At 36.9% G+C, this 12,990-nt stretch overlaps 1 protein-coding gene and 1 non-coding gene across 3 annotated transcripts; both read right to left on the bottom strand.

The window, feature by feature from the left end:
• Window positions 1-2,034: 2,034 nt before the first annotated feature.
• On the bottom strand, window positions 2,035-2,107 carry TRNAK-CUU (transfer RNA lysine (anticodon CUU)). Its single transcript has one exon. It is a non-coding gene; the product is annotated as a tRNA-Lys (tRNA).
• A 1,138-nt stretch (window positions 2,108-3,245) lies between these two features.
• On the bottom strand, window positions 3,246-8,804 carry LOC132164380 (cytochrome B561, amino-terminal protein). Of its 2 annotated transcripts, none has more exons than XM_059574884.2 (7): window positions 8,385-8,804; window positions 7,216-7,271; window positions 6,220-7,121; window positions 5,281-5,479; window positions 4,991-5,176; window positions 4,479-4,837; window positions 3,246-3,760 (listed from the first exon to the last, which is right to left on the bottom strand). In XM_059574884.2, the coding sequence occupies exons 1-7, from the start codon at window positions 8,573-8,575 to the stop codon at window positions 3,620-3,622; spliced, it is 2,034 nt and encodes a 677-aa protein (XP_059430867.2). In that variant the 5' UTR covers window positions 8,576-8,804; the 3' UTR covers window positions 3,246-3,619. The 2 variants fall into 2 exon arrangements, with proteins under 2 accessions (XP_059430867.2, XP_059430866.2); XM_059574883.2 differs by having other exon boundaries at window positions 4,461-4,837; window positions 8,385-8,802.
• Between the last annotated feature and the right edge of the window lie 4,186 nt (window positions 8,805-12,990).

Here is a 12,990-nt window from a genome sequence, read left to right as displayed (position 1 = left end):
AATGGCTTAAGCTTTAACGCATAGTAACCAAGACAAATTTAAAGAAAACTTACCCCTTTCCTATAAGAAATTTCCCCTCATTTAGGCATTTTTTAGGCTTGTCTTGCATGACTTAAAAAGAGTTCAATTGAACCAAATGTCCCAGGTTACATTAAATGCATCGAATCTCACATTCTCGCACGCTTATTCCTCTGTTTGATTGATCAGAGTACGTCAAACCTGTTTAATGCAGGTTAGTTTTCACTTACTCAGATGCGTGGTTCTGCTACATGTAGATTCGATTTCAATGAATTAGACTCCAAGTTTGATTGATTGAAGTTACCTGTAACTTATTTGTTAATTAAAAATGAACATCCATTGTCAATTTCCCTAGCCATCGAACACCTACGAGCTTAGTTTCTCATTATTTATTTTCAACATAAAATCTTAATTTTCAACACTATATCATATTGTTAATTATTATTATTATTATTATTATTTGTATTTTTCTTAAGCGGATTGTTACATATGTGCATCAATCTCATCACTTAAATCACATTAAATACAACCTTTTGACTATATTCATCAAATGAATAACATTATGCCCAAAACACATCTCATATAGTAACTTTTATTAAAATTATAAAATATCAACAAATTGGATTTAGTACGGCATTATTCCAACAATGGCGCATTAGGTAGGTGAAATAATCCTTACAAAGAAAGAAAACAAGTATAGTCAAATGGGAACTTCTCTTTCTCCCTTATAAAATCAGTCACAAACCCCCAATCCTTTTTTATCATTTTAACTTATACTTTCTGTCCTCTTATACTTCCCATCCTAACATTACCCCATCTGCACTCGCACCTCTAAACTTTAATTTGCCCTGCCCCCCTCCCCCCGGACTACAGTTTGTTTTGAATTCGCCTATAAAGGAGTACTTCAATTTTCACAGTAGCTTGAGCATTTTATAAGCCATCATCCAACTCTCTACTTAGCAATCTGGAACAACGTTTTTGTTAGCTTCTGTTAATTGAACGTTTGTGCAATATCGCCTTTATAATATTTCCATTCCCATATGATTCATATCATGACTCATTTTTTGAAAGAAAAAAAAATAAAATGTAAAATCAGTCTCTATGTTTTCAATTAGTTACAATTAACTCACTGGGGTATAAAAATTAGCTAGAAATTATATGTGATAAGCAAAATACACAAATAAATCTTTGCACCCAACTTCTGTCTAAAATTTTAACAAAAACTATTAGAGTTATAATTTTTTTTTTTCATATCTTATAAATTTAATAAATCAATTATTAGATTTGTGGGGTCTACTATTGAATTTGTGTGGAGTCTACATAAGTCCATAAATCTAATAGTTAATTTGTAAGATGAAATATATATATATATATTGACGGGAATCATTTCTTTTTCTTATACAAAATCCGATGGCTTTCACATTTCAGCAATAACCTTAACACCAAATCAACACCACTTGCCAATTTATTTTGAGCAATCTAGAAATTAAATTGTTCAGGCCATGGGTGCGGTCTAGTTTGATAGTCACCATGTTCAGGATATTATCCCGACCAAACTAGAGGGAGAGAGAGAGAGAGAGGGGTACCGATAGATCTCGACGGCGACGGTTCTAAGCTTCCGATCCAACATTCACACTGCCTTTGGGTGCTCTTCCGGAAGAGTTGAAAAAAAACAATTAAAAAAGACTACAGAGATGGAGTGAAAAATTATTGTTTATTGTTTTGGTAAGTAAAACTAAAACTTCTTCACTATTTTAGTTAGGCTATACTTCTAAATGGTAGCTCATGCGGCTAAAAACAAGGTCAAATTGGAGGAGAATGTTATTAATTCGAATCATCACTTTTTCTTCTAACGTTAAAAAATTTATATATCAAAATGCAAAAATATTTCAGGGAAAAAAAAAAAAAAAACAACGGTGCAAGAAAGAAAATCACGCCGGCTCCAGTTCGTGACTCCTCATGAAAAAGAACGTGCTTAAAAAATTCGAAAATGGCAAAAAAAAACACAACCGAAGACGCCCACCGTGGGGCTCGAACCCACGACCACAAGGTTAAGAGCCTTGCGCTCTACCAACTGAGCTAGACGGGCTGCTTGTTGTTAAGTTGTAACTAAAGTAACTACAACACTTTATTTCCCTGTCAAGAGCGGTTATATTTTTTTTTTTTTTTTTTTTTTTAATCAATAGAGGGGGGAGGGGCGACCAGTGTAGATTTCCCCCCCTGGGCGTGACCATAGGGGCCCCCCCTCGCCATGGAATGTCCGGTTTGAGCCATAGCTACTGCCTAAGCGGCGAGCCCGTCACCACAGCCCCACAAAGGTGCGAGTTGGTAAAGCCCAGTGTTGAGCACGCACTACTACCGCAAGCGGGTTCGAACTCGTGCCCCTGGAGGGGGGGATTTACCCGGCTGCTTTACCATCTCGACTACCACCTTGGTGGTCAAGAGCGGTTATATAAACAAACTACAATTGCTCTTTTGTGCTTTAGTCGAATTGAGGAGTTTCTGTCTATAGTTTCCCATCAAGTCATAGTAAGGAGAATTTTGTTTTCCATGGAAGGATATTTAAGTTTGAGAAAATTACACTTTACCTCATTTGTAATTCAACTCTCAATGTTTAAAAATTTGCAATGTACTCTAACAAAGTATTAAAAATTGACAATATAGCCACTTCGTTAACTATTTGCAAAGCACGTGCATTTTTTGGTCTAAAATTTCCAAAATTGCCCCGTGTGTTTTAAAAATTTCCAAAAATGCCCCAAATTCAATAAACCAAAATCATCAAAAAAAAATAAAAAAAGAGAAAGAAAATTGTAAGTTGGCTACGGCCACCCCCAAAAGGGTTTAGGGATGGCCTCTTGGGAGTGCTCGGCCACCCCCAAAGGGTTTAGGGGTGATTTCAACCACTCTCATTTGGCCGCTTGGGGTGGCCAACCACCCCCAATCCGGCTAGCCAGGCCACCCTCATGACCAAAGTGGGTCCTAAAAATAGAATCTCACAATATATTGTCATAAAGCTATTAAAATTCTCATAAAAAAAATTGTACTTTGCACTAGGACTAGATACAGATTATATATCATGGGTGCTTATAGTATCTTCCCAATTGTATAATGCACACTTTTCTCAAGGTTCATGAACACGAGGCTATGAAACCTTGGCTTTCCAATCCAAGCATGGGTATTTAGAATATGAGCAGAGTTATTGGGCGATTGCATGACACATTTCAACATAGGGAAAATAACTGAAATTTTCGGCAGAGAAGGACAAGCAAATTTACTAAAATACAGAAACATAAATATCCTTAAAAAAATTTTGTAAGAAGCCCTCTCACCTAAGGGATACAAATCTCGGCTAGAACCCCATGCAACCTAAGTCAATCATCAAAGGACTCGAAGGGGTTGTTTCTAAGAATGATCTAACTTTGCAAGTCAGCTGTGTGAAACAAAATTTTCAAACAGTGCTCTTATCTCAGATGGGTTTCACTCAGAAAGCAAATTCTGCAATGGAAAGTGCAGTTTGGGCACATATACATCAGTTCTTTGTTGCTTAAGCCAGCACTGAGAATCTGTGTTACAAGCAAAACGCAGCATCCCTAACAAGAACTCAGTCTTCCGTTTCCAAATCCAGAACCGGAAGGATGCTCAGGGCTGACGAACCAAGATGCATACCTCGAACTATCCCTCCATATCCAATCTTAATCCTGTGGCACAAAAGCAAGATGGAATCCCAAAGCGCCGTTCTTCCCTGAAAATAAAGATCATAACAGTTGTTATTTTGACTAAATCAACAATTTACATATATAGTGTAAGCATATGCACACGCATCTCATGAGAGGAAAGAGAAATGTCAAGACAGACATTGCTTTGCTCTAATGGATGAGTAATAAAAAAATGCTTACCATATATGCATTAATGGATCCTAAAAACTAAATCTACCTTGCCAAAGGCACCTAGAAAATTTAGAAGCTTGTCTCACCCAATAAAGCAATTAAGACTTGACCAAACAGGTAAAACCACTCGCAAGATATTAAGGCTCGCTTCTAATTAAGTAAAAAAATTATTCTGTTCTGCCTGTTCATTGGAGAATCACTCAGCTCATGAATATAAAATTACGAGGACCCAAAAGACTAAAAGAAAAAAAAAAAAAAAAAAAAAAAAAAAAAAAAAGGACAACACAATGGAAGAATCACTCAGGAGATGGATATAGAATTATCACTGCACAGATGCCCTTTCACTGGAGATAAGATGGCCCTTATATACAATCCAGTGCACCATATTGGGACATAGGTTCCTTCTGTTTAAATCATGCCCCAAGAAGACATAAAATGCAACCAGAAAACAGGTCTTATTGGATATGTATTATACTTGCCATGAACCCCTATAAAAATACAATGGTACAAGACGTATTCAATGTAATCAGAAAACATATCTTATTAACTACCAACCTGAAGAGAAAATTGCACCTTCTTATCCCAGTACAAGGCAAAACTTGGGGGACTTTTCCTTCCAACCACCAGAATAGACGCTCCTGGGTGAAGAACAGAAGGTACACCAGATATTACAGCAACATAGTTCTCAGGAAACCTTTCTTTTGGAGGCAGAATTCCCAAGAACAATGGGTTCTTGCTGGACTGGGCTCCCGTGTAAGATGTAGGATCCACATGTAGCATCCACTTTGGGTGCTCGAGGAAAGCACAAAATAGATACAAAAGCAAGTGAGAATCGGTTGGAAGCTCCAGAGTCCACTTCTTGTTCTTTTTGTCATATACTTCCCCGCTTCCAAGATACTCATAATTTTTCAAGCAGGTTCCTCCAGCGAGCTCTGAAAAATTCCACATGCAGGTAATCCAAGGTTAGATTAGATAGACTAAACAGTTGCCACAAGATCAACTCCAGATTAGCATACTTTATTTCAGATGTTTATAAGAGACCCAAGAAAGGTGATAGGCATTAAAAAAATAAAAAGTCTAATTACCTCGGATCCGTTGTACAGTATAATCAGCTCGAACACCGCTTTGAGGTAGCAAACCTTTAACCCACTCTCCTTTCATCAAAGCATGAAGCCTTTGGTGTTCGGTGATAGCATCTACACACTCCTGCATAATAGGGATCAAGGGATTCTGCTGTGGGGACTGTTGCAGATTGGCCAGAGGCAACTTGGCTGCATATGATGAGACATGAAACGTCAGCAAAGATCTGTAAGCAAAACCCCTCCAGTAAATGTCAAAATAAAATATATCAATAATTGATGGTCAAGTAGCCTACGCATGGACGTATCAATAGCCTGCACAAGAGTGGCTCGTAACTGATGAAGAATTCCATCTTCATCTAGAGTAAATGCGGGTTGCCAATCCTTACTCCTATCAATTGGAGACACGGTAGCAGGAGTTCCAGTAGTAGGTAAATCACTTCCTACTTGGCTGATTGTGATTGAAATGCCAAGTCTGGCAGCTGCTTGCATTACCTACAAATACAAGAATTTAAGTTAGTATAATAGATATATTTTAGAGAAACTTATGCTACTAAGTACCTCAATAATTTCAGCTCTTTGCAGTACAAAAATTCCTTTCTGCATGACTAGGCAACGTGGAACTTCATATGTCCTTACAACATGTGTGAATATTCTATTAAAGTCAATCTTTAAAATGCTTGTTGCTAGGTCAAATTTTTAACTAACTAGATGCTTGGAATCCTTTTACCTCTTTGTTCCAGCAACCCAAATCCCCCATCCTCCAAAGCAACAAATTCCCCATTTTTTCTGTCTGTTTCAAGTCAGATCCAAACTGTGCCAACTTTTGAACTTTTATATCTCACCACTACTAAGCAAAGTTGAAAAATACTCATATTACGCAGAGTTATTTCCAAATATGATAAGGTTTTTCAAAGATGTAGTGTCATATTATTGTGACAATGTATGCTTCTTTGTTCCATATACACTCAAGTACACGTCCTCAATGAAAACTCATAATTGAATACTGCCACCTTGTGCATATGCCAATCAAGGAATTCTAGAATTTCAATTTAGGAAGGATAATTCCCAAGTTCCACATTTTTAACATAAACAAACTGGGACCATGATAAAAACCAATTAAAGACAACTGGTATTTATTGAGAACATTATACTTTATTACCAAAGAAAAATAGCCAAAGAAATAAAAATAGAAGCAGGAGGAGGTGATGATAACGATGAAAGTGATAATTGACCTGAATATGACTGGTTTCAATCTTCTTAAGAAGAGGATTAAGCAAAACCGAAGAAAACCATTGCCTGAGGTGGTCACGCCATTGCTCAATTTGAGGATAGATGCCCAAATGCTCAAAAGCTTCAGTAGCTTCTTCCATGGACATGGGTGGAGGAAGATCACCTTCTCCTTTCTTCGGGGGAGTGCTAAACTTCTGGGAACCTGGAGACATCCTCACAGGCCTCAACGGAGTACTTCTAGTAGTTCCTGAGGTATTAGCTGAATTGGCAACAGTATTTGGACTGACCATGCCAAAACCACTAATGGTGGGGGGTGGAGTTGCCAGTTTCCCAGCTGATTCTGTGATTTTCTCATCTACTTCTGCCAAGAATTGTTCAAGCTTTTCTTCTGATGTGATCTCTTTTCCAGAGGAGGGTCGCTTGTTTGACCAAGGGGTTGAGACCATTGAATCCATCCCAGGTGAACTTTGAACAGAAAGCAATTGTGAAACAGCACCAGGGACGAGATATAAAGAGGACGAAGGACTCAGTGATTTGGATGGGGTGCTGACAGCATGCCTCCCACTTCCCCCACTGGAGTTTGATCTATCCGCACTGGTTCTAGATGAATGACTTGGACTGGTCATTGGCGGATGAAGTGGAACAAGGACATCTGAGTGCGGTCTAGACTTGGGAGGTTTCTTTGAGGACTCGGATGTGACTTGTTCAACCTTTGGTTTTATTCCCAAAAGTCCTAGTTGACGATTCGTAAGACATGTTTGATCCTTATTTCCTTTACCGGAAGATAGAATGGACACTCCAGCCGCATTTCTTGCTCTATGCAGAGAGATGGCTTTGAAGAGGGAAAATACAGTTCCAAAAAAGACTAAGCCCACTACTGTCTGTAGTGCCTTGGCAATCAAATCTGAAGGACAAATGCAAGATTTTCAAAAATATTTATGCCAATCCGAGCATTTGTTTAACCAAACTAAGATATGTGAACTGTATTTTAAGCTTACATGCTGTTTCCTGGGGAAGACTTCTGAACTTCAAATTGTCAATGAAGCCGTTTTCCCTTCAACAAGTCAATGGAAGATAATTAGCCACGTGAAATACAAAATCAAAACCCATGGCCAAAACCAAGATCTGAAAGTACAATATTCTAGCTTAAAATCCTTCTGATTCATGAGAAAATTAGATGGATAATCAAACCCTTGAATCTATGTTGCTTATAACAGATAAACTCAATTAGATTCAGCACAAAGTTGATTAAATTAGATCTTAGCAACTGAAAGGCAAAAACTACGAAAGTCCATAAAACTTACCCACAATTACTCAATTTGTCGGTTTTTGGTGCTTGTGTTAGGTGCTCTCCTTTGTATACCACCTATGTACTTGGGGGCGCTTTATGCTTTTAATAAAATTTTTGTTACTTATCTATAAAAAAATTACCCGGGAAACAAAACAGAAGGAGACCCTCCATTGGGTATTTTCTTTTTCGTAGGGGATTGAACCTGTGACCTTACCCTCTATCCTTGTTTTATAGGTGCTAAGAAATTCTGCAATAACAAGATATGAAATTCCGAGCCATTCTTCTCCATTTCTTACTTCCTTAAAATGAACAACCCGACTCTGCTAACACTAATAGTTTAATTAGACTCAAATGAGCATAGGTTTTTGTTTCCACACATCCCAAAATAATGAGATAAACATGACTCAAAGTTTCCAATTTTTCCTATCTTTTCCTTTGAAGTATATTCAGCCATCAACCATATGGAGCACATTCAAAAGGTTCGAAAACAAAGTACTCACTTAGAACCCCCACAAAACCCTAGGGCATTGATCGATTCACATTATTGAGACACTTTCTTACCCCCTCAAAGCAACAATTCAGTTAAATTCTAGTTCTAAAAGTAACTAATACCGAAAAGCAACCCAAGCGAGTTTCCTACCAATTTAATTCGAAAATACAAGATTTAGAACCATAGAAACCGAGCAAAAAGCCTCACTTTCCAAAGTTTATTGCTTCAATATCTGCTCTTACAAGCACTGAAAACATGTTTCAAACAATGTTATATCATAGATTCCACTCACAGAATGAAAAACTCAAAACCAGGCAAGTTAAAGAAGAAGAAAAGAAAAACCCTAATTTTCAAGTATAGTTACGAAAGCAAGAAGCAAATTGTACCAGGAAATAAGGGTGAGAAGAGCGAAGGCGGAGGCGGAGGAGAAGGAGAAACCGCAGAGAAGGGTACACTTGGAAGGTTGAAGACTTTTGGCGGTGAGGGCAGCTGAGAGAGCAGCGTTCTGGTACACTAAGAACTTGGAGGGCTTCGGTGGAGGCGGAGATGCCTTGTCTCTCGCGCCTCCCGATTCCATGACCGGTGAGCTGGGTCGGTGTCTAGGGTTTGCTGGGAATAAAGAGAGGGTGAGAGATTGGTCTGTTATGGGATCATGTTTTTGGGGTGTTACCGGCTCAGGAATCTCAGCTCTCAGCAGTTCCCTTTCCCCAGTTCAAAAACTTCCGCTTTGGAGGGAGTGAGCAAAATTGTGCAAACCGAAGGGTTTACGACTCTGTATTTTTTACAGCGACATTTCTGTGTATTACGTCGATTATTGCAGACTTGACAAGAATGACTTTTGTTAGGTCGATTGCTTCGCTTCGTGTCGAAGAAATGCACTTGGTGCTAAGGCTGAATTAACGGGCGGCTATCATTCGCCTGCTAACCGCTAATCATCGCCTAACTACTTTTGAAGGTGGTTATAAAAAATTGCCAACATTTTCAAGAATAGTTCAATGAATTTGGAATTGTGACTCATGAAGCGAAGGTCACTAGTTCGAATCACATTTCCTTATTTCCCTCCCATTATGCAGACATAAAAATAAAAAATAAAAATAAAATCGTTAACTGCCTAGGGTGGTGCGGTTATCGGTTTTAGGATTTGAAAAAATCGCTAACCACCTATATATATATATATAATAGGATATTATTGTAGAAACGACGTCGTTTTGCGGTTATAGGCGGTTAGCCGATTTTACTAGCTGCCTAAGCGATTGCAATTAACGGTTTTAACCAATAACCGCTTTTCACCCCTACTTGGTGTTGTACCTATGGTTGTACCTATGCACATTTATTAACCCAACTAACCGCTAAACTATCAATTATATATGTGAATGTAGACAGTGCCTTTAGAGTATGTAGATGCGGTTATATATATATAAACAAATTCACTAACAATGCTTTGTAATTTGTATATTTGTATTTTCTTTGTTATTTATAAGCTGAAATGTATAATCAAATTATGGATTTCATCTAAAACACTAGGGGCTTTAAAAAAACCAAAAACACTAAAAGTAGGTCCAATTTTTTTTCAAAATAATTTAAAATAGGCATTAATAGAGATCCAAAAGACTAAAATAGGCCCAAAAGGCATATTACCTATTATGCGAATAACACTTAATAACTGCAATAACCCCACGAATAGCAGTTAGTAACCACATGATGCAGATGCAGATGCATATGCATATGCAGTTAACTAAAAATGACAACCACATAATGCTGATGCAAATGTAGTTATTGTCAATAACCACATCCGCATCTACAACCCTACTTGATACAGTCAAACTCTTTCAACTCAATAACACTCGAATATACTTTGAAAATTAAAACAAGTGCGGGGTGCCCCGGTGCTTTGTCACATTTTGACTTTTAACTCAAGATTACATTCACATTCTAATGCATGTCCAAAAAAAAAAAAAAAAAAAAAAAAAAAAATCATAGTCAGGCTAAACATGAAATTTAACATAGCAATTGTTAACAATACAATCAATTCAAATGATGATACAACTATATCTCATCCTAACAGCAAGCCTTTGGTGTCATTTGGAACTTAAACGTTTATTATGATTTATCTTGTGTTAAGAGTTATCAATAATTATCAACTTATTATCATGTATTGTAGATAAGATGGAGCGTTATAATTGAATTGTTGTAACCTATCACAATCTATCAACTATACAGTTTTGGTAAGTTTGACAAACTGGTTCAAAATATTCTTTTCTAGTATCAAAGCTTTTTTAACTCACATTATTTTCTGTCCTCATCTTCTTTTTCTTTCTTTTGGTTTCCAATGGCTGTTTCATCCTCTACTTTCGTTTCCTACGAACTTCCCAATGTTTCTCGTATCGTGTTTGTTAGGTTGAATGGTCCTAATTACATTATGTGGTTCTCTTAGATGAACCATGCTCTTAAGATTCATGAGTTCAAGGGTATCGTGGATTGTTCTGAACCGTGCCCGCCACAATTCCTACTTGACTCTGATGGTAAGGAAATGACACACTGTAAATCCAGCCTATTCTCTTTGGTACAAGAAGGACCAATTCCTTCTTAGTTGGATCAATGCTACCATTGTCAAGAAGGTCTTGTCCATGGCGTATACTTCTCGCCAAGTGTGGTCTCATTTAGCAAAGAAATTTACATCTTAGTCCAAGCCTCATATCAACCATATCAAATGACAGCTTCAAAGTCTTCACCTAGGGTCGAAGTCATGTATTGAATTCTTGCAAAAGCTGCCAAAGAATTGATTGAACAATTGGCTATGGCAGGCAAACCACTTAATGATGAGGAATTGATTTCTTATATAATAATTGGGTTGAATGGCAATTATGTAGCCTTTGTTATAGTCATGTCTATGTCTACAAGGGACTGTGACATCTCTTTTGATGACTTTTAGACTAAACAGCTATCTCATGAACTATTTGTGGAGTCTTAGCATCGTTCAATCCCTCCTTCACCGAATACTTTTGTTATGTATTCTAACAAATCTTTCTCTCCACATTTTGGAAATAGGAAATTGAAGGGCTCCTTTTCTCCATATCTGAAGTTCTCTCTTAAGCCCCAATAGTACCAACCGAAAGGTCCAGTACCTTCCTATTTGGCTAGACCATTAACCTCCATGTCACAAGCTTCTTCTCCGCCCAATGCTCGTCACCAGATTTGTGGGAAACAAAACCATTAGGAGCTGGACTGTTTTCATCAAATGGACTATGCATTTCAGGGTCGTCAACCACCTCCCCAGCTAGCTGCCATGATTGCATGAAATAATACAACTCTGAAGGATCAGTAATGGTATGTTGACAATGGTGCCAATGCTCACATCACCATTGACTTAGCAAATCTCAATATCCAGGAACCATTCCCTGGTCCTAACATTGTGACTGTTGGCAATGGCTTGAGTCTTCCCATTCAACACATGTTCTTCAATTTTATGTGCTATTACCAACAAGTTTTCTCTTTCATGTGTTTTGCATTTCTCTTTGGTAGCAACAAATTTATTGTCTATTAACAGATTTTGTTTATATGATTGTGACTTTGTGTTGATTGGTTCTAAATTTTTTATGATTGACATGCAAACGAGCAGGCTTCTTGATGGTCTCTACCCAATAAATTTGCAACCAATTTCTCACAATCATTCTCATTCATATGTTGCCTTCCTTGGTGTTTATGTGAAGAAGATAAGATAATTGGTTTAGGAATGACAAAGAGTTACTCAAAAACACGAGTTGGTCTAGTCGTGTACTTCTTCTATATATTGAATATGAATACAAAAGGAAAGCATGTCACTATATTGCATGCATGTATTTTAGAAGGTAATTCTGCAATGGTCCTTAATGTATATCAGTACACTTTCACAAATATGGGAAAGTTCAGAATAATGCAACGGTTTAGAAAGGATTCGCAATACTAACTTGCAATACAAAGGACCACAACAGTAACTCGCCATACAAAGGTCCACAACGGTAACATGCCATACAAAGGTCCACAACAACTATATTCTAGACAACGGTAATATTTTAGAGATAATAATATCTTCCTAAACCAAAGGCATATCTTATTCCATTATTTATGGTGAAGCTCGATCTGTATGAGCAGTGGCAGAGCTAGGATTGGTATGAGGAGGGGCAGAACTAAATAATACAATATAATAGTAAAATATTTTTTTTTTTGTTTTATATATATAAAACAAAAAATATATTTTACTATATATATATATATATATATATATATATATATATATATATATATATATAGAAAATTCAAAATAGAAATGAAGTATTCTAATCAAATTACTAGCATATTCTAATAATTATCAAAATAAAATAAAATAAAATAAAAACAGGTTTCAATAAAATAAATAGACAATAACAAATAATGTATTTAAGAGACAAAATCTTCTTAAACTTGTTAACCCTTAACAAATAGAGAATAACTTCTATAAAGGACCTGGTATAAACCATGTCCTTTGTGCCCTCAAATAAAGAATGGACACATCATCATATTGCACCAAATGAGAAGAAGACAAAAACAAACGATTTCTGCTTTCGTCTCTCTCCAAACACTCATCCCTCTCACAGAACACTGTCTTTCAGTCTGTTTGTCAAAAATGTCAGCTTTCAAAGGCAAATATCATGGTTGTTTTTCCTTTTTCTCGTATATGTTTCGTTTATGACTTGGTTCACATAGATCTGAAAATTGTGATAAGTGATATGGGTTTTTTTTTTTTCTTTTTTCTTTTTTCTTTCCAGTAATTGATACATATACAGACAGTACATTGTGTGGTTTAGTAATCACCAGTAAACTATTCTTAATTAAAGTCCATATTCTGGCTGATTAATCTAGATCTGTCTTCGTCTTCCTCATTTGGTGTGTTTGGAGAATGAATTAATCACCAGTAAACTATTCCTCATTTGGTGTGTGATTAATCTACATCTATCTTTGTCTTCATATGGGTGC

The sequence above is a fragment of the Corylus avellana genome, chromosome 8, assembly GCF_965113065.1.
Source record: "Corylus avellana chromosome 8, dhCorAvel1.hap1.2, whole genome shotgun sequence".
NCBI lineage: Eukaryota > Viridiplantae > Streptophyta > Magnoliopsida > Fagales > Betulaceae > Corylus > Corylus avellana.
Note: the sequence above shows the minus strand (reverse complement) of the source record. Positions and strands in the feature narration are given on the sequence as shown.

Coding starts and splice junctions, on each gene's coding strand:
- LOC132164380 (XM_059574883.2), bottom strand. CDS start 8,575: ATGGAATCGGGAGGCGCGAGAGACAAGGCATCTCCGCCTCCACCGAAG. Junction 5,480..6,219: donor TTGAAACCAGTCATATTCAG/GTCAATTATCAC, acceptor TTGTATTTGTAG/GTAATGCAAGCAGCTGCCAG. Junction 5,177..5,280: donor GGCTATTGATACGTCCATGC/GTAGGCTACTTG, acceptor CATCATATGCAG/CCAAGTTGCCTCTGGCCAAT.